The following is a 27,220-nucleotide window of genomic DNA, read 5'->3' on the forward strand; positions in this document are numbered from 1 at the left end:
CCTCTGGCTGGCCCCAGAGTGGGGTGGGAATGGAGATTTTGTAATATCCTTCTCCCAGGAGTGGGGAGGGAATGGGAATTTTGTAGTATCCTTCCCCTGCCACACCGACCGAGCCACGCCCACTGAGCCAAGTAATAAAAAAATTTGAATCCCACCACTGTTTTGTATGGATTATCTAAATTCAAGGACCCCAATCTAATTTCTTTCCATCAAAGACATGTTTCTCATAGTGAAATAATGTATGACCAAATGGATTGATTTGATTTTTTTTCAAATCTGAGATTAGAAATATAGAAGAATATATATATATATAAAAAGTAAAGTAAATTCTTGTCAGATTCTAGATTCCCATCAATGAAGGTGGTGCTGACTGGAGGGCATCAAAGTAGAGGAAGCTGATACAATCAATCCAGGGATTTCCCCATTTTTTTCTAATTTCTCTAGCATAAATCCTCATGAAATGTATGTATACATCATACTTTAAGGTAGTTTCTTTCAAAAAAAAAAAGGCTTGAATGCTTCAAACAAAACAAAACAAGAAACCCCTACATAGAACTCCACAAAATAGGGGAAAGAATTAAATCTTCCAGATTATAATATTATGCTCCACACATTAGTTTGAGATTGCAGTAGAATGTGAAGTACTTATTTCTTAAATAATGTGATATCAATATATGTCTTTCTACATAGAAATTGACCTGCTATTCCAGTATATACTTGAGTGTTTAAAACATTATAGTGTCAATAAATAAATTGAAATGGAAGATTGTCAATCAGGTATTACTATTGGGATATAATCACAAATGATATTGCCAAGCAGTTCTAGTGGACTATTTGTGTGAAATATAAAGTATCTACTCCAGAATTTGTGCCAAATGGCATAAATGGGATTTTCACATTCACTTCAGCGAAGAAGATGTTTCGGTATACATAAAAGCTGACCTATCTGCTAAAATGAATGGAGAAGCTCTGCTATCTGGAAAAATAAAATCCAAATACCTTGCATACATGGGATATTTACGGATACGTTCCTCAGACATATTCATATCCTGCCTTCCCTTATGAGCTCAAAATAGATCATATGGGGATCTCTCTTTATTTGATCCCTACAAAAGCAAATCTTTAAATCTGAGCAGGGTGACTGGTCCTAATCACCAGTGAGTTTCTACGTCTAATATTGGACTTGAACTTATGTAGCTGATATAAGCAGGTGTCTAGACACACTTTGTGAATATCTAGAGATAAATGCAATGTAATTTAATTCTGGAAGTGTTGTGGACAAAAAAGCTAGTAGATCTATAAACACATTTTCAGCTTGTCTTGAAATGTGGGCTTTGTCTGTGAAAAGATTATGATTTGCTAATTTATCTTAACTTTGAGCTATGCTTGAAAGTTGTTGGTTGAAGTAGGGGCATCAATGCCAGCTACTACCTTATCAAAATACTATTTCAGTTACTCATTTCTTTTCTGGTTACTAGACTACTATAACAAAATTTATGCTGAACACATATTGGAAGCTGGAGTGACTGCACTATATAACAACCTAGATGTTGACGGAGCTGAATGAGTCAGGCAACATTACACTGATATTATGGAAGCTGGTCTGCTTTAATTTTGAGCTCAAAAGACATTTAAGAAGAGTATTCATATAATTCTAGAAATGTCTGGTTTAACCAAAAAACTTGAAGTTCTGTGCCCTAGTTGGCAAGTTAGCAATAGCCTACAACTGTATTGGCGAACCTATGTCACGCGTGCCACAGGTGGCACGTGGAGCCATATCTGCGGGCATGTGAGCATTGCCCTAGCTCAGCTCCAGGGCGCATGCGCGTGCCGGCCAGCTGATTTTCAGGACTTCCGGAAGTTGTGAAACGGGCCGTTTCCAGCCTCTGGAGGGCCTCTAGGTGGTGGGGAAGGCCATTTTCATCTTCCCCAGGCTCCAAGAAAGGCTCTGGAGCCTGGGGAGGGTGAAAAACAGGCCTACCAGGCCCATCGTGCCATCACATGCCAAAAGCGGGGTGAGTGGGAGGGTCATACGTGCATGTGCGGGGTGCATTGAATTATGGGTGTGGGCACGTGCACACACGACACCCCCCTGCATTCCCCCCGCTTTTGGCACACGACAGATAAAAGGTTAGTCATCACTGGCCTATAATACAGCTAAAACTGGTAATTATCGGAAATATCACTTTAATTTTAATATACTTTTTCATGAACTATATCATCTGAAAAGCTTTTGGGGAAATATATGATTTTTGAAAATAATGTGGGAATATCCTCTAAGGAGCCTAATTTCTTAATATGTATTGCCTGTCAGACTTGTGATGTGAATATATAGAAACTTGGCATGGATCAGCAGAGGCAAATATGTATAATCAATTTGAAGAACGTTCCTCTAAGATGAAACTTAATATATGGTTCTTATTTCATATAAAATGAATCAATAATGTTATTATGTACTTTACCACAATTACTAATAAAATTAGAAACTAAAAACCAGAATAGACCGGAAAAACCAGGAAAATCTATGCATAAACAAAATCCTATTTGGGTAGCCTGACACTTTCCCCTGCTAATCTAATCCTAATTGTTATGGCTTTACCTATTTTAATTGTTCTTAGTACTTCAAAATAATAGTTTTAATGGCTTAATGGCTTTTGTACAGAGTTTTTTGGGGGAGAGAAGTATGTAAATCACAATATTCTTTCAAAAAAAAATCCCTAAGTAGGATGGAACAGTATTGTTCTTGTTGTTAGTTGCGAAGTCGTGTCCAACCCATCGCGACCCCATGGACAACATTTCTTCAGGCCTTCCTGTCTTCTACCATCCTCTGGAGTCCATTTAAGCTCACACCTACTGCTTCAGTGACTCCATCCAGCCACCTCGTTCTCTGTCGTCCCCTTCTTCTTTTGCCCTCAATCTTTCCCAGCATTAGGCTCTTCTCCAGTGAGTCCTTCCTTCTCATTAGGTGGCCAAAGTATTTGAGTTTCATCTTCAGGATCTGGCCTTCTAAAGAGCAGTCAGGGTTGATCTCCTCTAGGACTGACCGGTTTGATCGCCTTGTAGTCCGAGGGACTCGCAGGAGTCTTCTCCAGCACCATAGTTCAAAGGCCTCAATTGGAACAGTATTAGTAGCCCATATAAGAAAAAATGTTTTGAAAAGAGTTTAAGTATTCAATTTTAATCTGTTGTTACACAGACATAACAGAAAGAGATGTTTATCAGTTAGAAAAAGAGAATAAACAAATGCCTTTACCTTCTGCTTCTAGAGAGTGGAATTCAATACTGAAGAGCCTATTTTATTTTCTAGGATTGTCTGAAGATTCTCAGTCATCCAAGTTATAGTTGTATCAAAAGTGGTTTTTATTTTTTGAAAAGGCAACTGGACTGATTTTTTGAGAAAGAAGAAGACATTTTGCTTCCTATTTTGCAATACTTTGGAAATGGTCATCAACTTTATTTACTATGGAATAGCAATTGATCTGCTCCAGTGTTAATTGTCTAAAGTATATGGTGTGTATAATAAAGTATGAGAGCCAGTTTGATGTTTAAGGCATCAGGATAGAAACTGGAAGATTGTGACTTCTAGGCATAAAGCCAATTGGGTCACCTTGGGCCAATCGCTCTGTCTCAGCCCCAGGAAGAAGGCAATGGTAAACCACTTCTAAAAAAGTGGTAATAATAAGATTGTTGATGCATCCTTCCTATTCCAGAAACTGGGATTGGAATTCAGTTTGAAAGTCTGGGCAGTTGAGGAACTGATGCAACAAATCATATCAATGCTAAAGTATATTTTCTAACAACCTTTTCATGTGTGAGGCTTATATTGATGGTTGCATATGTCGCAATTTCCATTCAAGTATAGGACTTTGCTTCTATGTCCTCTCCATAGCAGCCTCTTTGGAATAGCTTTCCCCAGAGAATTCGAGGTCCCCACTTAGCCTTCTGGAAAGCTATGAAGACTTGGCTCTTCATCCAAGTCCTGGGTTAGGCTGGAAGTGATCCCAGCAAATGTCACTGGAATATTGTGGTGCTGTAGTGGGAAGCATGATAGATTGATAATGTAGATACATAGTTTATATGGAATGTTGTGATCCATCAATTATGTATATGGTCATATATTTTTTGAAATAAATAAAATAAAAATGTCACTCGGCTTCTGAATTAAAATTATTTCCTGCCTATAAATTTGTTTTGTCTAAACACTGTTTGCTTTTTCTGACTGAACTCTTGTTCAATGTTATATAGCTATATAAATTATTTTCATAATTATATCACCTGGAGAATAGTTTCAATCTTCCTATGATCTTTAATTGTGACTGAAATAAGTTCTTTTTAGCTATGTACTAAGCCACCAGTTACATGAGCTCTAATTTTTGAAAGCCAGCCAAAGTTGCTATATTAGTTAGATGGGCGGCTTAGAAATTTTAAGTAAGTAAGTTAATAAGTAAGGAAATAAATAAGTAACTCATGCTCACAAAAAATACCCCAACACTCGGAATGGATGTTCTAGTGACATTGTTAAAGTATTGTTTAATATTGGTGTTTAGAATACTTCCTACATAGGATAATAGTTCTCTCTTCTTTTAAATCCCTTGCCTCTTTCGTTTGATGTAGTGATATCACCTTAAGGTGAGAGCATCCGTCTTTTCTATTTGGTAACTACAGTGTGTTTAACTGCTTCTTCTTGGTGTTATGTATCTGTAATTTAAATGCATGGAAATTGCATGCTATTCTGACATTTGTTCACTTTGAAGTATCAGTGCCTGGGAAATTATGGACTTTGTATGTTTTAAAGATAAATTGCAATTTAAAGATAATTTACATACACAAGTAGCTGTACACACATTTCTACAATAAATGGAAAAGATTTAAATTTTTACAGAAACTGCAGAAAAAAACCCCAACAAATTCTGTTATCGCTTAAGCTGTAATTTTTTTCAGTTATGTCAAAATTCTAGCTGAGATACATATTTCATTATAATTATTGCCTAAAAACCAGGTTATTGTGTGTATATTGATGTGTTCAAAATATTCAAATTGTATTATCCTAAATTTAGACATTTAAATTTGTAGGTTTAAAGAATCAGTTGAATCAGATGATTAATTTATTCTTGTTCAGAGCTTTAGCTGCCAGAAAGATTACTGCCAGATTTTGTCAGATCTGCGGATTACATTGGGAAGATGGCCATCAAACAATGTGTTTCAAATAATCAAAAGTAATACAATTGACTAATACAAACACTCCAAGGCCATGATCTCTTTAATAGGCTGCAGTTGTCCATGTGCAGCCACAGAAAGAAAATCAATTATTAATGTTGTCCCACCCATCTATCCAAGAGACATCTTCTATTTAGCAGTTGTAAAGCTTTAAATTTACACAACTCCATTGTAGACATCCATTTTTTGATCCCGTTCAGCTGTCTATTTTCCAAATGTGTGTATCCCCAAATAAGTCACAAAGGGTTAAAAGAAAGTTGCCCATTTTCGTATGTCCTCTTATTGATAATGTAGTCATATTTCATGAGTGAACCTTTGTTCTCAAAGTAGATAGCTACTTTACCCTAACTAAAGCACATATTCAGTTTTGAGAGCCAGGTAATCGAAGCTCTCTTACACCCTGCATTTTCTGTATTTTGTGAATTAAACTGTGTGTCCACCATTTGAGTTATTTATATACATCTACATCTACATTATCTATCTACCTGTCTGTCTGTCTGTCTGTCTGTCTGTCTGTCTGTCTGTCTGTCTGTCTGTCTGTCTTTCTATCTATCTATCTATCTATCTATCTATCTATCTATCTATCTATCTATCTATCTATCATCATCTACAAATGGCTCTTGCCATCTTTTGGAAGAGGAGTGGGAGGCTCCTCCCTTATTTACTTATTTTGACTTTGATTAAAATTTTAGTCTGGTTCAGAACAAATGTTTCCTTAGGAGTTCTTTTCCATTAAAATTTGAGGACAGATACAATTTTTGGATGTTTTTCACCTGTCTGGGATATCCCACGTGTGAGGATGTTACTCTAAAAAGTATTAGAGAAGCAGCTCCATGTTGCATTTAAATACTTATTAAAGCCAGTCAGTGAGGTTCCCTGCTTTGAAAACTAACAATTAAACACAAACCTGAATTTGCGTTCCTGAATTTGATTGAAGCTGGACATTGCTATTACTGTGAAATGTGCACACTATTGTTTGTGGAAGAAAAGATCTGTTTCCTTAAACACATAAATGTGTTTTTTTTGGGGGGTGGGGTGGAGAGGAGCATTCATTTTAAATTGGAAGCCTGCTCTTATCTCAGTAAGCCTACAGTTTCTTTTGTGGTGACTCCAAAAGACTTTTTATCTATTTCACTAGCATCGAGCTAAAAGCTCTTGTGGACAAGAATAAATGATAATTAGGATTTCTGTTCTCAACATTCTGTTCTCAATATTAAGTGACTATTTCATGCCATAGGGGCTACAGTCCTATGAAGCCTCTTTAAGTATATTCAAATATTTGGAAATTATTGGATTGATTTGGGATATTTTTTATTTGATAACTAATCTCTTCCCCTGGGTCTGGGTCTGGGTCTGGGTCTGGATCTAGATGGAGAGTTCAGTGTGGAAAGGACTATTGATTTTAGAAGGGAGTAGACCTTAAAGATTGGGGAACCTTGATATCTTGAACTCATTGTATGTTAAGTTTAAAGCCATAGTACACATACTTTAAAATGAAATTAATAAAAGTCTAGCGATTGTTGTGATTTCCCTAGAAATCTCTATAATTTCCTAGGAATTATATAAAATATAGATATTTGTGTCCCATTTAAAATAATATATGAAGCTTGTGTCTAAATCACTCCTTTGGCTTCGACCAAAATAGTATCTTTTCTGCCATATTTAGCACTAAACTACAGCATCAAAATGCTATGGCCTTAATAGATAACCTGTTTGTGTAGCAAAACCAGATTTTTAAAATTGTTTTGTCTATTCTGTCCTTGTAATTTATTTAGTTAAGTCAGAAACTGTCCATATGCTAACATAGCACTTAGTTTGACTTTTTTGAAGAACAATTGCCTTGTAGATCTTTGAAATTAAACCACAACATGTCCATTTCAGAGAAAGTTTACTTTCTTTTCAGAAGATTATGATTCATGTCATATATGTGTACTGACAGTCCTTTTACTATGATGAAATCCTTCAGGCTTTTTTCATATACATAGAGCTGTTGTGTGGCCAGAGATTATCATTTGGGTCTTTCACATATGGGGGCCCATTTTTTTTAAAAAAAGAGGATGTTGCTGTTATTATGCTTTTATTCCCCTAAGTGGTTTATTCATAAGCACAGTTAGTATAAAGAGGAAAAGATACAAATAAATAAAATATTTTTGATCTTCAGAAGAAATAAGCATAAGATGTTGAGGGGCAAAAGCTGGAAAAATAGGGAACACCAAACAAACTACAATCAGTTTAGCACAAACTTTGACATATTTCAATCATAAGAGATCAGTTCTGTGACTTCATTCTGCATGAATGTTATCCAACACGTGAAGTTAGACATAAAATCTCATTTATTTTTATTTTGTATTGCAGTGTTCCAGCACTGGAAGTTGAGAACAGCTCCATAAAAATAGCAAAATATGAGTAATCCAGCCATTTTAATTTCAGTAACACAGATTTTAATACAACACTGGGAAATAGTTGTAATCAGCTACAATTATAGGAATATAGTGATAATGATGTTATAATGTAATGAAATGATGAATTGAAAAGCAGGACATCTTAATAGTAATGATTGCCTTGCAATAATAAACATTATTTATTAGGTTAAACTGAAATTTCAAACTGATGAGCAAAAATAATAGTACACAAGTGATACTGATAAAATTATCCATATTTAAATATGCTCCCAGAGTCTGTGAGTTTCAAATGATGTACTTTCCTTACAGATTTAATTTTTGTACTGAATCAAATATATATTGGATTTCTTAGACTCTGTTTTCCAGATGTTGCCAATGCGTATCATATCAAGGGCTCATGGGTAATAATACAGGGAGCAGGTATCCAGAACCCTATTAATATTGTGTGCACTCCATGCTAGCATTTATAAGAAAGGGTGGGAGGGAAAGAGTGAACGAAATATGGCAAGCTGCCCAGAAGCAGTTGTAGAAGTGCACCAAGGTAGAACAGCAGACTGGTATGCCCGGCAGAGGCATCTCATAATAATATAGGTTTAATTTCATTCTTACAATCTGCATTATAATCTCATAATGTGAGGAACCGAAGGGTGGTAGCTCAGAGACAGAACATATGGTTTGCATGCAAAAAGCCAAGTCCATTGTCTTGCTATCTCTAGGCATGGCTTGCAGATGTAGATTCCTGTCTAGAAGCCAGTAAAAAACAGTATGGAGTTAGATTGATGAAGGGAATGAATAAGAAAAGAGGCAGTTTCCTTTGTTTCAATGAGCAATTTCAATTACCAGAGGCTTCACTTTATAATTTAAGCTGTTGCTGTATCCTGCTCCCACAAACTATTAGTTTTGAGACTGAAGGAAAATCTAATGAAACTTTATTCAGGAACCCATTTCTTTCTTTCACAAACTAGTTGGACAAACTTGCTTTGCTATAAGATTTTTAGTTAACCGTGCAAAATCAGTATGAACAAGTGGCAATGCAGATCCTGTTAGGTTAGAACAGTGCATAAGCCCCAGCAAATAATTAAATAAACATCAAACAAAACAGCTATACCTACCAAAGTGTTTGCCCCACATTATTTCTTTATTTGGAAATGCTATGAGGGTTTGCTGTTTAATAATGTTAACCAGGAATTAGAGGTAGTCTTCAAATACAACAATTTGTTGAGTGACTGTTCAAAGTTATAGCGGCACTGAAAATAGTGACTCATGATTGGTTTACACACTTATGACCATTGCAGCATCCCCACAATCACATAATCAAAATTCAGGCACTTGGCAATTGGCATGTATTTATGACAGTTCCACTGTCTTGGGTCATGTGACCTTCCCAGTTGGCTTCCAACAAGCAAAGTCAATGAAGATTCGCTTAACAACAGAAATGTTGGGCTCAATTGTGTTTGTAAGTGGTTGTGGTTGTACCTGTATATTGTATTTCAGTGTTTCTCAGCCTTGCCAACTTTAACTCCAAATCTGGGAGCTGAAGTCCACACATTTTAAAGTTGTCAGGATTGAGAAATTGTTTGTATGTGGAAATGTAAAAACCAATGTTTTACCATTTTGAAGAAGAGATACGACAGTTGCGTCACATCTGCGATATGATCAGCTGCGTCAACAGGTGCCAATGATCCTATGCACTTATTGTCATCATATGGTACTGATTCGTTTTTCTTTTGTTCATTTAAAGATGGATGAAGAAGCCTCGTTGTGGAGTTCCTGATCAGATGAGAGGCAACTCTAGATTTAACATTCGACGAAAACGATATGCTTTAACAGGGCAGAAGTGGCAACACAAATATATCACTTACAGGTATGAAAGCAAAACTGTGACCCTTTAATTTGTAATTTCTTAACACTTTGAAAAATACAGTTCTGCTGCTTAGTGAAAGATAAGAAATTGGTTGTTGTCTAAAAATATGGCTTTGAATGTTTTTAGGAGAGAAAGTTCTTGTACTACAAAGGACAATGGGTTTACATATCAAATGTAACTTTGAAATTTTCAAGGTCAAATCAATTACTTCCTATGTTTGTTTGTTTGTTTGTTTGTTTGTTTGTTTGTTTGATTGATTTCTGTGCTGCCTATCTCATCTAGTTAAATCGGATTTGACCAGGAAGGAACAAGAAGCAAAAACTACTCATTTCAATTTACCAATAATAATAGTATGTTGATATACATTTTATAAAGTATAGGAGAAAAAAGAACAGTATGCAGTATTTTATGAAAGAAAATGTGAAGAAGTCATTTTTTTGTCTTGTTTCCCCCAGTAAGATTAGATTGGAAAAGTTGTAAACAAAAGTCTTTTTAGTTGAAAAGCCCAAGGACAAAATTATCAGCATGTCAAAATAAAGTCCTGAGTTAAACATGCAGTGGCCATATCTGATTCCTGCTCATAAAGTAGAATGTCTATAGAGATTCTCAGTCATCCAGGTCATGGTTGTCCCAAAGATGCTTTTCAAAAGGCCACTGGACTTCGTTTTTCCTTGAAGACATTTTGCTTCTCATCCAAGAATAATCTTCAGTGAAGAAGATTCAGTCTTCCAGGAAAAACAAAGTCCAGTCGTCTTTTGAAAAAAACATCTTTGGGTCATTAGGGAGAAACATAATTTGAATCAAAATTGGAAATCCTTTCCAACTTCCACAGTTATTGTATATTCTTGGATTCCTGAGATCTTTCACAAGATCACTAATACTTCATAAGGCTTTATTATTTTCTCACATCATCTTGGGAAACTTTGGAACGTTTTCAACCAAGTTTATATTTGGTTTTTTATTATTTTATTTTATTTTATTGGATTCTTGGGGAGATTTGGGACATTCTGATGCTGAAGGATGCCTTGTTGTCAACTGTTCCTTTGAAACATAGCAATAATCACAAATGAGTGATGAGGTTGTGCCTTTTATGGGACTGCTTATAGCTGCTAATTACTCATCCCACTTCCATGATTAATGTTAAAAGAACAGTTCTAACAATGCTGAACAGGTAGAGAAGGGATAAGTTTTCTTTTCACGTTGTAGAAACATGATATGTACTAGTATATTTACAAGTTTATTTAAAGGATTTTTGTGCAACAAGGAAATCTATATGGAGGATATCTTTAGGGAATGACAACATAGATTAATAGAAATCAAACTATTGTGAACCAATTTGATTATTTCTGGAAGGCAACAAAATGCAGTTTATTTAATTTATGATAAATAGCAAATTAGCTGATAAATAGTACATTAAAGTGAGCCCAATAATTCACCTTACATGATACTTAATCCATAATAGATCATGACTTTAATGTCAATAAATTGTTCCAAAAAGAAAGTAAAAGCTTCATCACAAGATTTTTAGGTGTATATCCTATCCGTGCATGGACTGTTGCATAAACAATACCTTTCCCTATTGGGCTTAGTGTACCATTGTATGTTCAAATCTGTTTTTAGGTTTTTTAAAACCTATTCTGTGGGCTAAAGATGGCCAATCTTTTTTTTTTTTTGCTCTCGACATTAAGACTAGACATTAAGAAGATAGAGAAAGGATCTCTATGACCCAAGACTTTTCTCTTCAAATAGATAAGACCCAAGGGTCAATACTCTCCCACTCAAAAAAAATGAGAGTTGAGTTCCAAATAAGACCTGAAAAAAGAAGCAAAACAGAATAATCTGTTAAGAGAAAAAAAGAACACTTACTGGTATAGACGGTAAAGCATGAACAAGTAGGAAAGTATGGTGAATCTAATAGCAGAGGGGTCCTCAACCCCGGTCCTTGGACTGGCACCGGTCTGCGGCATGCCACAAACTGGGCCATACAAAAAAGCAAAGGCCCATCTGCAGGATGCAGGCAGCACATGAAATCGCTCCAAATTTTAATTTTCTGTGGACTGGAGAAGTCTAAATGCTCCAGTCTGCAGAAAAACGTCTCTCCACAGAACCAGTCCTGTTGCCCAAAAGTTGAGGGCTGCTGTATTAGCATGCATTAGTTATGCATGAACACAGGAGTAAGTTATATATGAACAAAGGGCGACCATTAGAAGGCAAAATTAAATAGCATTGAAAATGTTATTTCTACTTAGAATTAGGGAAAAGGGAATGAAATTCACTACATGGATTCAGTGACTAAAAAAAGATCTTCCTGATGGTAGTTTTCTTTTAATGTCTACGAATATATAGGTTAATAGTGGAGTTAGCAGTTGATATTCAAATGATAATTAAAGAGGAAATGACGCTGTGTATCCTGCCTCTCTACAGATCTTTGTGTTTGCAAGATCTTAGTATGATTAACTGAACACCCTTATAAACATCCCAATACTGACAACCTAATAGGGCATCATTTCCCATTGTAGATATTTGTAGATGCATTCATATAAATATATTTTCCTTACCCACATCTAGTTTTTAGTGTTGAACTGAAAAGAAGGTCTATATAACTAACTATACATCCATAATCAGGCATGCTTGTATATACATCCTCAGATCCATACACTTTTTAGTTTTGGGTGAGAAAAGAATTGAACACAAAGGCTTCAATGTCCATTATATTCAATCAGGATAATTTATCTATTTATGGAACCACCACAATTCCTGAAAGCAAATTGTTACCATATCTTTATAAGGTTGTTGTTATTCCATCCAGAAATTTCAGTCTTTTAGGAACATAATGAACATGTTAATCTCTTGATATCCTTCAGATATCTTCCCTAACCTTTCCTATTTATTGTTTAGTAGTCAGTCGTATTATTGGCCTTAGCATCATCCAAGGAACAATAAATTAGTTAATGGCAGCTTAGAAAATATTTTGCTTTTCTTTGATTCCTTTGGTCTAATTTCATAGGCACATTTTAAGCCAAGGCATTACTAATATTGCTTGCTAATAAATAAATAAGTTCCTGGAAAAAAACTTCAATTTTAATTTCTAAATTTGCTTTAAATATTTATTTATTATTTATTTATTTACTAAATTTATCTCATGCCCATCTCGTCAGTGATGAGTTAGTTAGGAATAACATATATTCTTTTTGCTTGTGTATTTTTTTGCTAATAATACAGTAATTTGATAATATACTGTAATTATATATTTAATATATAAATATATATTATGTCTGAAATAGTTGGCCTATTTCTGATCAATTATTTTCAGTAATCACCAATCCAGTAAGATAGACATTCAGTATATAAAAAAGTGCATTCAAATTCATGTGTTATCTAATATTTTAGCTACCAGGTAATTTTAAGTAACATATTATTTTCTGTCTTACCAGTTTCTTATTTGTCCTGGCTTCTGCTTCAGAAATATTTCCATGATTATTTTGATATTTATATTCCCTGAATGATATTTGTTCCCAGTATCACTTGCTATCTGTGAAATCCATTTTCATGTCAGTTGCCTCTTTTTGAGATAAACTGTTAGAGACCTCTACATTTGTTTTAGATTTTTATGTTATCAGCAGATCTATACCGTTCTCTCAGATAATAAATTAATATGATTAATTGTACAGTATGTCAGTTTGCAAGGTAGTCTCTAGGTTGTACATGATAGTATGGTATTAACCATTCCATTACCCTCCACCTGGAAACAAACAACCTACTCTCTAATAAACAATTTAGTTTCAGAAAAAAATTATCCTGTAATCTACAACTTCTACACTGCAAGAACATATGGACTACAAATCTCGATCAGGGCAAAGCAATAGATGCAATTTACATAGACTTCTGTAAAGCCTTTGATTCAGTGATACATGACAAACTACTTCTAAAACTAAAATCCTATGGCATCTCCGAACCCCTACATAATTGGATAGCTGCGTTCCTGTCAAACAGACAACAAGTGGTCAAAATAGGGAGTGCCCTATCAAATCCTGCACCTGTTAATAGCGGGGTTCCCCAAGGCAGCGTTCTAGGACCAACACTCTTCATACTATACATAAATGACCTTTGCAATCATATTATAAGCAACTGCATTCTCTTCGGCGATGGTGTAAAAATATTTAACACCACAGACAATGCTGCTACCCTTCAAAAAGACCTTGACTTTGCGTCGAAATGAATATATTCAGAATTTTAAAAAATATTAGGTGATGTGGAATGGATGGGTGGGAACAAGAGTATATAAAATTCTAAAATGGTTTCCCTTATCCTATTGTTCTAATTTGAAAAGCTAAATATTTTAGCTTTTTCCAGTGTTTCCTAACCTTTCTTCACTTGTTTGAGATATGTAAAGAAAGAGATTCTTAGTATTGGAAGCCTGCTGATCCTGATGTGGATTTTTTTAAAAAAACAAATAGTTAAATATATAAGAATGCATTCAGTTCTCCTTGGTGCCTGATTGTTTATTATCAATTTACATCCCAACTGCTATCCTCCATCTATATTGTATGACCAAAATGGATGGAAATTATGTTAAAAACAGAAGTTGCCAGAAGAGTTGCTGTTTGATGGTTTTGATTTTCTAACACAACACACACACAAACACACACGCACACACACAGAATCCCAACTATAATATAATTATAAATAAATAATATCTTAGTTAGGACCACCATCTGGATAAATCTACATCTCCTAGATTGCCAAATTAAAATAAATAAGTTAAAAAAAGTTGGGGAGGAAAACTATAAAGCATAAAACTATTGTTAAGCAGTTTTTAAGATGGAATGTAGAAGGAAATGCATGTATTTAATCCAATTACAAAATATTATAAAATGATCCACGTTGATTTATGTTACAGTATGAATACAGTATCCAAGATCCTAGTGTATATAGGCTGTTAAACTTTAGCCATAGCTTTTGGATATGTGAATTTCTTCAATATGTATATTCTTATGGATTAAGAGCATAAGAATATACATAATATATACATAAGTAAGTGAGATAGTGTTGTGCTGGGAAAGGTAGGAGATGGATGGATGCTACATACCATTTTTATGGTGTATGTCAATGACCCCTTTTGGACACTAGAACTGGTTCCATGGATAAAGGTTTTTCCATAGATGGAGGGGGCATGGTTTTGGATCCTGCCCGCATACCGCAGATGGAACTTTGCTTGTTTGCGTGGCCCAGTTCCTGGCATGCCATGGACCAGTGCTGGTCCATGGACCAGAGGCCGGGGACCCTTGATGTATGTGATTGTTTAGAAATGGTTGGTAAGCAGACAATTGTGTATTTGTGTGCTTTATGTTTGTGTGTGGGAGAGATCATCCATATATAGTCAGTAACTCATATCAATAATGAATAGTTTTCTGGAATGTTACTTGCTGTTTGTACAAACTGTAATAACAAAATGTATCTGTCATGACGAAAATCTTATTGTATCCTAGAAATGGCTATAAAAGGTTCATGTGCTTAAAGCTCTTAGCAAATTGAAAATGGTGCTTGTTGTCACGAGCTGCTATTTTTTCCAAGAGATTAAATAGATGACTGAAGATGTCCATGAACAGCTCCATTTCAGTCAAAAGGGCATCACAGACAGAAAGGGGCTACTTAACAATTTACCTCTTTATTGAAACTGATTCTTTCTCCAATTCAGCTTTCCTTGCACCTGTCATCAACAAGGCAGACTCATCCATCATACAAAATTGTATATATGCTTCAAATTGTTCTCTTGCATTATTATTGTTAGAGTTCATCTATCAAAATGTCACCTCCCCTTCCCCTTTTCCGATTATAAAATTACTTTTCAAGGATATAACTTTTAGTTTTAAAATTAAAATATATATATAGAAGAAGGATTACCAAATGTATGTTTTTGGAATCCTTTCTGCCAGTTTAGCTTTATTAATACTGCTTTCTTCCTAAACTGGTATTTATATATATGTGCCATTCAGCTACTCCGTAAGTAACTTGGTTCTTGATTTTAGAACAATCAATTATTATGGTTGGTCACACAATCAGCCAGATATTTAGATTGGGATTTGGAATTTTTATCCACCTGTTGAACCTTGAATAGGCAGATGTTATTGTTTGATGATGTTATAAGGATCATCAGGATATGCTATTGTTCCAGCTGTCTTTTGCAATTGACTGATGGTGATTTTTGTCAATGCCAATTTGTTTAAGTTCTTCTCCAGTTGTTTTTTGTATTGCATCCAAGTCCCAAATGTGCTTTTTTAAGAGGCAAGAGGACTTTCTTGTTTTTCTTTGAGATGTTTTGCTTCTTATCCAAGAAGCTTCTTCAGCTCTGACTGGATGGCAAGGAATGGAAGAATTTATACTCTTTGCAGACAGCTGATCATTTTCATTCTTTTAGAGAGTCATTGAGGCCACCTGGAGGTTTATCTGTGTTGTCAGATTCACCTGAGTAGTGCAAATGGATGTGGAGCCTTTTTGGAACTGCTGAAAGGGCTGTGTTGTAGACTGGAGATAAATGATGTTGTATCTGTTGAGAGAGGGCTGTTCAGTTTTGACATAGATGGATTCTTTGACTCCTCTTTCAAACCAACACTCCTCTCTGTACAAAATGTAGCCTTTGCTGTCTTCAAAAGAGTGGCTTTTGTCTTTTAAATACAGATGGACTGTTGAATCTTGTCCTGATGGGTTTATTTTCCTATTGTTCAACTATGACTTGGATGACTGAGAATCTCCATAGACATATTGCACCTAAGGCACCTACCACTATTGATACTATCTTTGCTTTCTTTTGCCACAGTTGTACTTCTGTTTGTAGATCTTTGTGTTTTGTTATCTTCTCTAGTTGTTTTTTTCTTCTTCTTCTTTTGCTGTCTACTTGTTACGGTTCATTGCACAGTCAGCCAAATGTTTAAGCTGGATTTGGCAATTTTATACACTTATTAAGTCCTTCCCAAATACCTGGGGTTATTATTATTTATTAAATTTATATGCTGCCTGACTCCCAGTGACTCCCAGTTAACAATTGTTAACATTTTAAAAAACAAATTAGAAACCTAGAATACAAAATGCAAGAACAACACAAGATAAAAGAACATTAATGAAGAAAACTGAGGGACAAAAAAGAAAAAAGAAAAAAAAAAGGATGTCAATTGTCTTCACCAAAGGCCTGGACAAAAATCCAGGTCTTTGGGACCATTCAAAATGTCAGTAGGTTAAGAGTCATTTAAATTCATGTCTTGGCCTTTAGATCAAATAGTTGTGTGTGGAGATGGGTGGGTAAAGAAATTAGACACCAGGCTAGAAATCAGGAGACTGTGAGGTCTAGTTCCACTTTAGCCATGAATGGTGATTGGGTGGCTTTGGGCCAGTCACTCTCTCTCAATCAACAACATTAAGCTTGGGTGGTAAGCCAGTTGGTAAATTCCTATTCCTAAATGGATCAACACTGAGTTGATCTGAAAAAAGCAGACCCATCATACTTCTGGTAGCCCAATACTATTAATTGGCAAGATTACAGAGAAGAGTTAGTCTTTGCCTGGACATCTATTCATTGGAGCAAAGTTTTCAAATAACCCTAATGTCTTAAATCCTGTTGTTGGTTTTCTGAAGAAAGCCTTATTACTCAAAGGCTTACTGTACTTCCAGCTCAATTTCACTTCTGAAAACTGCACTGAATGTTCCCATTACTTCTTCAAAAGAATCAGCTCCCTGATAGCTTAGCTATCACATAGCAACATATTTTAATAGTCACTAATATAATCTCTGACCTTTCATAGACAACATCAGTGGGTTTAAGTGCTTCAGTAGTAAGACATTTGAGAAGCTGTTGTGAATGGATATCTGAAATATGGCTAATTTCAAACAAGAAATACAAATATAAGAGGTCTAGTTTTAGGAAATACGTGATGCTGTTAATCAAGTGTATATTTATAATGTTTCTAAATGAATCATCAGAAGTTTTTTTTCATGAACATTTTCCAATCAGACAAAAAAGATGTCATTCAGAGGAAAGTTAAATGTTATAGGGAATTGCATTGGGATGTTTTCTTTTAAATATAGAATTAGTTACATATTTATTTGTCACATCATTATAAAGTATATTAGCTGACTATCCATCTTGGGCACAGGTATAAACTTAATTTAAATGTCCTTTCTATATCTTTGGGTAATGGTCTGTCTACAAGTGGCAATGGTTTTGGGACATGGCAGTCCCAAGCCTCAGCTTCAGGCACCATTTATAATATGTACCTTTACAAAATTGAAAAAATGAAAGTTGTGGATGGGTTTTTTTTTTCCTGGCTTGCTTTTTTCTTGCTACACAGACCTCTTTCCTCAACAGCTTTTCCTCCCTTCCGACTTTTGGTCTTAAGATTCATTTAACCAGACCATTCCATAATGATAATACTGACTTACATGCTGGATTGTACAGTTTGCACATCTAAAGCATACCAAATTAAGAAGGACTGACTTACACAATGACTTTTGGAGTTATTAATAATGTAATGAATTTACAAAAATGATATTTAATACAAATTAAATTGCCAGTGTAGTAATAAATGTAAATTGACCTCAGTGTCACCAATCTTTAGTAATGAACATTAATAAGCAATTACTTTATGGAGTTGTTATATTGTTACATATGAACTACTTTCAATCTGTGAAATCACTATACTTGATATAGTTTCAAGAATTGTTATTCGGTCCCCATTACATCAAAATGGTTGTTATAATGTGCAGTTAAGAGTGAAATGTGTGGTACTATTGATAAGGTGACACCTATGTTTACTTGTTGTTTGATTATTATTATTTTTTTTTTTGGTGCAGCATAAAGAATGTCACTCCAAAAGTAGGAGATGCTGAAACCCGTAAAGCTATTCGCCGTGCCTTTGATGTGTGGCAGAATGTAACCCCTCTGACATTTGAGGAAGTTCCTTATGTAGAACTGGAGAATGGCAAGAAAGACGTGGATATTACTATAATTTTTGCATCAGGTTTTCATGGAGACAGTTCTCCATTCGATGGGGAAGGAGGATTTTTGGCTCATGCTTATTTTCCTGGGCCAGGAATTGGAGGTGATACTCATTTTGACTCAGATGAGCCATGGACTTTGGGAAATCCCAATCATGACGGTAAGAGCCAATTCTACTTTAAAGATAATTATTAGATGGATGTTTATTTATTTATTTATTTTGTTTCAATTTATATACCACCCTTCTCCAATAGGACTCAGGGCGGTGAACAGCCGAAATAAAAACAGAACATGCAAAATTTAAAAACAGTTTAAAATTATTAAATATTTTTGACCGTGATTTAAAACAAACCCAATTTAAAATCAATTAAAATTTACCCCAAAACTGTGGGATCAAGCCAGATGTGTGTCCATATTACTTTTAATTTGAAGGCAACTTTACTGGTTTTTTTTTAAGTAATAGTTCATACATTTAGGGGTGAGTGTTGTGTATGATTAGTGTGGTATAAACTAATAAACTTGGTATAAACTAATAAACTTGGACACTATATGTTTGTACTATGGTCTATGACAGTGATGGCTAACCTTTTTGCCGTTGCATGCCAAAAGCGGGGGGAGCGGAAGGGGTCATGCGCATGCATGCCCACACACATAGTTCAATGCACCCCATGCATGCGCATGTGACCCTCCCATGCTTTTGGCACACAATGGCATGGTGTGCCCAATAGGTTGGTTTTTCACCCTTCCCAGGCTCCAGAGGCTTTCTGGAAGCCTGGTGAGGGTGAAAACAGCTTCCCCACCCTCCCAGAGGCCCTCTGGAGGCCAGAAACAGCCCGTTTCCTGATTTCCAGTGGGCCCAGAAGGCCCGAAAATCAGTTGAGCTAGGGCAATGTTTGCGTGCCCATAGATATGGCTCTGCATGCCAACTGTGGCACACGTGCCATAGGTTCACCATCACAGGTCTATGATCATGGCTGTCAAAAAGTTTGGGGACACCATGTTATCCTTGGATCATGGGATACATAAATCATTTAAAGTTGGCTGCCTTGGACATAAAGAATTTTGACAATTACCTACAAAGCAAGTACTGAAAGATCAATGTGCATCCTTTGGGAAACTTATTTGATAGTAATTGGATAATCACAGGGAAAGCTCAAATTTAATCTTGCTTCTACAATTTACAACTTGATGAGAAGAAATCTTTTCTTTATCATAATAGATGCCCTTGGAGAGGGCTCATAACTTGGGCGTCCTCCTGGATGCACGGCTGTCTTTAGAAGAGCATATGACAGCCATGGCTGTGGCCAGGGGGGGCTTTTTATCAGGTTCGCCTGAACGCCAGTTGCGCCCCTTTCTGGATCGGGACTCCTTATGCATGGTCACTCATGCCCTCGTCACTTCCTGCCTGGACTACTGTAATGCTCTCTACATGGGGCTCCCCTTGAGGAGCATCCGGAGGCTCCAACTGGTCCAGAATGCGGCCGCGCGGGTGATTGTGGGGGCGACATGGCGCTCCCATGTAACACCTCTCCTGCACAAGCTGCACTGGCTTCCGGTGGTCTTCCGGGTGCGCTTCAAGGTATTGGTTCTCACCTTTAAAGCGCTCCATGGCTTAGGGACTGGGTATCTACGAGACCACCTTCTGCCACCGATAACCTCCCACTGGCCAATTCACTCCCACAGAAAGGGTCTCCTCAGGGTGCTGTCGGTCAAACAATGTCGACTGGTGGCCCTCAGGGGGAGAGCCTTCTTGGTGGGGGCACCCGCCCTCTGGAACGAGCTACCCCCAGGGTTACGACTGATCCCGGATCTCCGTACTTTCCTGAAGACTTTTCTATTTCAACAAGCCGGGCTGGCTTAAAGTTTTTAACTGGTCAATTTTATGAGTAAGGGGTTTTAAATTGGGGAAGCCAAATTAATTTAATCATGTTTTAAATTATTTTAATTTTCATATTGTATATATTTTAATTTTGGCTGTTCACCGCCCTGAGTCCTTCGGGAGAAGGGCGGTATAAAAATTTAATAAATAATAAAAATAATAATATACTTCCTTAATATCCTTTTGTGAGGAACATTGTAAGGCCCAGTGCCCTATCCTAAAATAATTGGGAAGTATAATACAGGAATAGCTGTTAAAAATTAATTATTTTCTATCATTAAAATTTTTCGTGGAATTAAATGCTCACATACACAAGAACAGATTCCCTTTCATGTCTGTATCCACTCATCTACAACCTATACTACTTATAATGATATACTAGATTACTCTAAGATTACAATCTAGTGTAATAGAGAAATAAGAACATCAAACAATTCATTAAGTAAAAAATGTCCAAGCAACCACTGGCTTATTTTACATGTATATATTTGTTTTGGATTCCTAGTGAGAAAACAAGGAACAGTAAAACAAATATGAGAATGTAAATATCGTTCTAAATTGACAATTTTCACAATTTTTTTCAGAGCAATTGCCGCTATCAAAAGCAGTGTTACAAGAAATCAAAATAATGTTTGCACTTAATATAAATGCATTTAAAAACATTACAGTGTAGTTGAAATGTAGTTCTTTAGATGTCAATTAATTTGAATGGCTTCCTACATCAAGTCTGGACTCAAAAGTAGCAGTAAATGATACATTGTTTTAAATTAAGTAAATGGTAATTAAGACTGAATAATAATCTGGGAAAACTTCATAACTTTCCCTAATAATCATTAGGGAAAACTTTGTAAGACAGGAAAAGGAAGGGACTAATTTTGAACGGAACTCAAGTGGCCTTTCAACTATAGAAACAAGACTTTAAAAAGGGATTGTGAATAAATTAAAGGTGTATTGATTGGTTTGGGGCTTCCTTTTTATTTTTTTATTTTTCCCAGGGATCTAGTATTTGAAGATTCAGCCTTTGTTTGGATGAGGTTTACATTTAAATGCTTGTAACAAGGATTTACTCTAATACTATCTACGATGTGTCGAGCATGGCAATATGTCTAAATGGTCCAATTTTTTTGCAGTGCTGTAGGCTCAATAAGACAGAAGTTTATTGATCTTAACTATCACAGAAACTAATAGCAACTTCACTTACGTCAAATGGAATCCTAGCTTCTTGACAGCAAAATGAACTCTGCTGCTTGTGGTTTTCTTTGAGCTATAAATCTCAGCTCTGTATCAGAGAAAGAATTAGATAATCTAAGAACCTCAGTAGGACGAAGATGATATGGGGTACAATTTTAATTAAAGACCTAAATGAGTAAATAGACAGAATTTACACTGTAGCATTTTTATTTTGATTTGCTAATTTAAAGATCAACTTTGTCAATTGTATGTATTTACCCACACAGACTTAATTATGGAGGGTCATGTTCCAGAACCAAAGAACCTGGGCTATAAATTAAATATGCAAAGGGAAGTTGTGTTTTCAAGGGAAAAAAATAAATGGTGCCCTTATGGCCAACCAAAAGCTATGACTATAATTTTAACCAGGCAGCTATTGCTTGCCAAACCAGACTTACCGCAGCTTAATAACATTGAGCTGCTTCAGACTGAATCATCTCATATTTGTAATGTAAGTTAATGTAATGATGGAAAGATTTGTGTTATTTGCACTGTCATAAATGATTAGATGTTTGTAAACTTTAAGAAGCTAATCACTTATTCCTCATATATATAGCAATGCCACTGTACTCTGGGATAAAATTAATATTTTGCTAATATAATATTACAAACTGTCAGTATTCTTCCTTAAGCATTTCTTTCTGCGTAGAACAGGTTTCTGGATCAGGCATATTGATATCAGTATTTTTTTAAAAAAATACACATATTTTTCATTCTGTTAATCAATTTAACATACATTAAATAATAGAATGAATATCTAAGACATTTCTGAATTATCAATTTATGGCAAAATCTTACTCTTCATAGTCTTTTCTATGGCTGTTATTTTGAATTTTATTCAAGCATGCCTAGAAAATAAAGGAAAATCAACATGCAGATTATAAAACCAGGTAAACACTGTTTTCTTGTATAAATTTACATGATTATTTTATTTTTAAAAAGGAATATTTTAATTTAAATCAATATAATTATTAAGTTCAAAATTATTGTTTAAATGCATATTGCTGTATTATCAGGTAGCATTCAAACATAAGTTTGTTTGTTTTTTGCAAAAAATGCATAAAAACATGCTTATAGGGTGAAAATGCAGGGTGAGTTCATATATCCTTATATAACACTATCATCAGATGTGTGCCATATTAAATAATTAGTTTTGTTCCATTTTCCCCTTGGACCTTCCTTCATGTTCTGAATTTTTTACCATTGAGATCATATACATAGAATATAACTACATAACAAAATCAGAAGGAACCTGGAGCACCTTTCCAATAATAAAATAACAAATTTAATAAAAATGATTATTCTGTCAATAATGAAACAGATCTAGCAACAAACCCAAAGGTAGTATTTGCCACCACATTTCCAATAGCTCCATTATCTGGCTCAACTAAGCATTTTCATAAATGCGTGGAAGTCTTATAAGTTTTCCCAGGAAGGAAGGTCTGGAAGTTGAGTGAATTGGTCTATGTGATTCTATGTTTGCATGGTTTCAGCTACATAGGTTGTCCTAACTGAAACCATAGTTATTATGTCACTATGTTGTTGTTGTGGGCACAGTGATTAGAATGCAGTATTGCAGGCTAAGTCTGCCCACAGTCTGGAATTCAATCCTGACGGACTCAAGGTTGACTCAACCTTCCATCCATCTGAGGTCAATAAAGTGAGGAGGCAATTGTTGAAGGCAATATGCTGACATTGTAAACCACCTAGAGAATGCTGTAAACCACGATGGGGCAGTATATAAGTTTAAAGGCTATTGCTACATACAACATCATGAAATCATAACTGACAGTTCTTTAGGTTCTTTAGGTACCTTCATTCACATCAAACTCTTCCCAAGATGGTTGAGTAAGATGTTGTAATAAGATGAATAGACTCACCAAGGAAATTCAAGGAAAGGAAGAATCTGAATATTATCTGGTCTGGCAAAGGTGCTATCAATGGTTAGAGAGGGGAAAAAAAAGAGAAGAAAGAAAAATCAAATAAAAGGAAGATCTTAAAAGAGTAAAATAAATTTCTATATCAAATGAAATTTAATAAAAAAATACCAGATATCAATAAAACAATACCATTATATAAGGTGAGAGAAAGAATATATACTGAAGAATATAGGTTATTGATATTGTAATAATTCAGACATTACATTTAGATGTCATTAAGATGATGCTTGTTATATATTGTTTTACTTGTATTTATAAATGTATTTTGTGGTTTCTTAAATTAATAAAAGTTTACAATTTTTTTTAAAAAAAGATGTTGTAATGTATATGTGCAGAATCATGCAGTATGGAATTTTGCAATTGACAAAAAGAAATTTATCAAAGTGCAGATTTTCAAATTGCCATCCAAGACTTTTTGGTATAGCACGCAGTGTGATGATAACTGCTGGGACCATCCCAGCTGGTTCATGCTTTCATGGTTCATCTTTCAACCTTGATTTTCATATTTTGATACTTTTAACACTAAAAGAAAGAGTGAAGCAAAATGCATTAAGTGAATTAATAGCATGAATCATTTTTCAGACTTAGACTTCAACTTTTCCCCTCCCTCTTCCCCTTCCCAACTTTTTCTTTTTAGGTGTATAAATTATGGTTATTATGTGATGAAGTACCACTGAATGTCAGCCATGTGAAATATCTGATGAAACAGACCACAAGTTCAGTGTCAATGTGTAGAGAAGCTAAATTGAACCCACAGTGTCAAGAGAATTAGTTATCTGAGTGATTGTTTTTCTCCCTTTTGTTCTTCTGGCATACAGGAGGCTGGGAAAATACAATTGCTTGATTATTTAGCAAAAATGCAAATCACCCAATTCCCTTGGCTCATTTTCTGCACTATATTGCTCTGCTAATGAAGGCAATTTGAATTCTCCATTTCTCAAAACAGGTGAACAATTTCTTGGAGTACTCACTAAAACCTTAATATAGTCTTCTTTCTGTTTCCATAATTCTTGTTCAGAGTTAATGTTTTTTAAAGCATTCATATTAATTCCCAAACCACATGGGCAATAAAGTTTTGACTTAACTGAAAGAAACTGGGACTTTGTGAGATAGCACTTCATTATTTCTGCTGTTTCTAGGTTCCCTTTGTTTATGGCCCTCATTGTAAGTAACAGTTTAACAAATGAATTATCCAATATCATCAATCTGATTAAAGTACACAAAGACACATAGTAAACTTCACATCAGCTTGTCACAGAACATGCATATTACATTTTCACTTACACACACAAACAAACACATATATTAGGCTGGGAATGTAACTACTAAGCTATCACTTATCCAATAGGTGACAATATGATCTACAGTCTCCAAGTACATACACTGTTAAACAGTAAATAGTAGCCATGGGGTGCAGGAGCACTTAGTATTAAATCTCTGGTGTGAATCATCTAGTTTAACTCCATAAAATAATCCCATTTTTTTCTCTCTCTCTCTCTGATTTTCAAAAGCTGTATTGGATTGTTGTCAACAAAGTTTCGAAACTTTTTTATAAAAACAGCTATAATAGATTCTTGCAAGTCAATGTTCCTTCATCCACTCTCACTTTCTTTTTGGATGTACAAAGGATGTGGCTTCAATCATTCGGGAAATGGCCACTATCTTGACTTTTGACCTCAGATGCCACTGGAAATAATATGTAGATGAACTGCTAGCTCCAGTTGATAGTCATTTAGAAGAGTTTTCTTAGCAATTTGGTCCTCCCTCCCTCCCTTCCCTTTTTATGACCACTTGTTAGTGACAGAAGAATGGCAGTCTGGAAGCTAGGCACTTTAAGTATTCTCCAGTTTACAACTTGACATCAGTGCATAACCTAGGCAAATTGTATTTTATAGGTATGCTAGTAGCTAGATTTTTATATAGGAGGTGATTGACTCAAGTCAATGAGAGTCAAAGTGTCTAAGATTTCTTTGACAACATTAACTACCTATCAAGATTCTTTTAAAAGTGTGCTTAAACATGTGGTATTTTATCAGAAATGTAAAGAAATATACTCCTGTGAAGAGCTAAAAGGCAATCTTTAAAAATGTTAGAGATTGACACTTTAATTTGTTCTTGTAATTAAAGAATGTAAAAAAGTCAAGTGGGACAGGGAAGCTGGGAAGTGCCAAGAGAGGCATAATATGGCCCATATAACCAGCATGAAAACATTCATTCGGAGATGCTAGTTAAGAATAAACCTTATATGTTAAAGGCGTTATATGACAGCTTTAAGATTTGTTGCAGTATTTTATTAAAAATTAAAGAATCCCACTGAGAAATTTGCCTGGGAAAGAAATTTTATTTGAAAGTTGGTTAGCTAGCTGGTTTCACTTTGTGTTAATATTAAAGAACAAGCTTCTAATTTGCTCAAAAAATGGCTTATCACTCCTATTTAACATGTTACTAAACACTGTTATGTTGATTCCTGTTAAGATTTTGTGATATAACTTTTTATTTTGAATGGATGTATTATTTGTTCATATTGCCTTGCAGTTAGAATGTTTCATTTGATAAACTGGAATTATTTTCACGCTAATAGGAACTACGTTTTTTTTTTTTTACTATAACCAGAATTGCAATCACAGAACCAGAGTTATTTATTGTCTAGTTCTCTTAAGCTCTAATACTGATTATTCTTTCACTCCTTGTATGCATTGTTTGCAATTTGTGATTTCAGGTTTTTTTGTTCCACGTTTTTCTTTGGTGAATTTTTTTCAATTCACTATTTTTAATGTTTATTTTTGACCTTGGTATATGAATATTTTCAAATGTAAAGCAAGTGTTAACAATATTTTTCATGTATTGGTGTTTTATAAGTGGCTGCCTGCATATTGTTTTATTTTAACATGTTTACAAATGAAGAGATAAAATTTCTAAATGAGAAAAAAAATCTTCAGTTAATACTCTTTGTTTTGTATCTGAAATATCAGATCAAAAGAAGAAACCTAAAATATAACATATAGTATAACCTTCATAATATTTTAAATGAAAATATTAACACTGTAAATTACAGAACAGTAATAGAAAAATGCATTGATATTTTCTATAAAAATAAAACTATATTCAAAACCAGTCCATCAAAATGTAATCATTACATGGTTTAACATATGGTTCAGAGGTGGTATTCAGCAGGTTCTCACCAGTTCTGGAGAACCGGTAGAGGAAAGTTTGAGTAGTTTGGAGAACCGGTAAATACAATTCAAAGACAATTTCTGATTGAATGTATGGAGAAAAGAAAACCTAACTGAAAGAATAGTTTAACAGTGCAACCAATTACCCAGAGTGATGGGCGGTTGTATATATTCAAGTGGAAGATTGGCAACCACCTATCTGCCATTCTTTAATTTGGGTTCCCACAGTAAGTTGGTAATTGAATTTAATGTCTTAAATGGCACTTTCCATCTATAGGATTCAGCTTAGCTCTTTCAGCCAGATCCCAGGAGTATATTTGTTTTAGACATGGTAACTGTTTGATTATATTGTATAGTCAAGGCTATGGTTTTCCCAGTTGCAATGTATGGCTGTGAAAGTTGGACCATAAGAAAGGCTGAGCACCAAGTAATTGAGGCCTTTGAGCTATGATACTGGAGAAGACTCCTGCGAGTCCCTTTGACTGCAAGGTGATCAAACCAGTCAGTCCTAGAGGAGATCAACCCT

The 27,220-nt window shown here is 35.1% G+C and overlaps 1 protein-coding gene across 1 annotated transcript in view; it reads left to right on the plus strand.

Moving 5' to 3' along the window:
* Positions 1-27,220, plus strand: part of MMP16 (matrix metallopeptidase 16) — a 167,413-nt gene that overhangs the window by 78,373 nt on the left and 61,820 nt on the right. The window contains exons 3-4 of the mRNA XM_070942149.1: positions 9,361-9,483; positions 18,328-18,632. Of these exons, the coding sequence (XP_070798250.1) occupies positions 9,361-9,483; positions 18,328-18,632 (428 nt within the window). The remainder of the gene's footprint in view (positions 1-9,360; positions 9,484-18,327; positions 18,633-27,220) is intronic.

The sequence above is a fragment of the Pituophis catenifer genome, unplaced genomic scaffold (genome assembly GCF_029215685.1).
Source record: "Pituophis catenifer annectens isolate HBS135680 unplaced genomic scaffold, rPitCat1.0.hap2 SCAF_3, whole genome shotgun sequence".
Taxonomy (NCBI): domain Eukaryota; kingdom Metazoa; phylum Chordata; class Lepidosauria; order Squamata; family Colubridae; genus Pituophis; species Pituophis catenifer.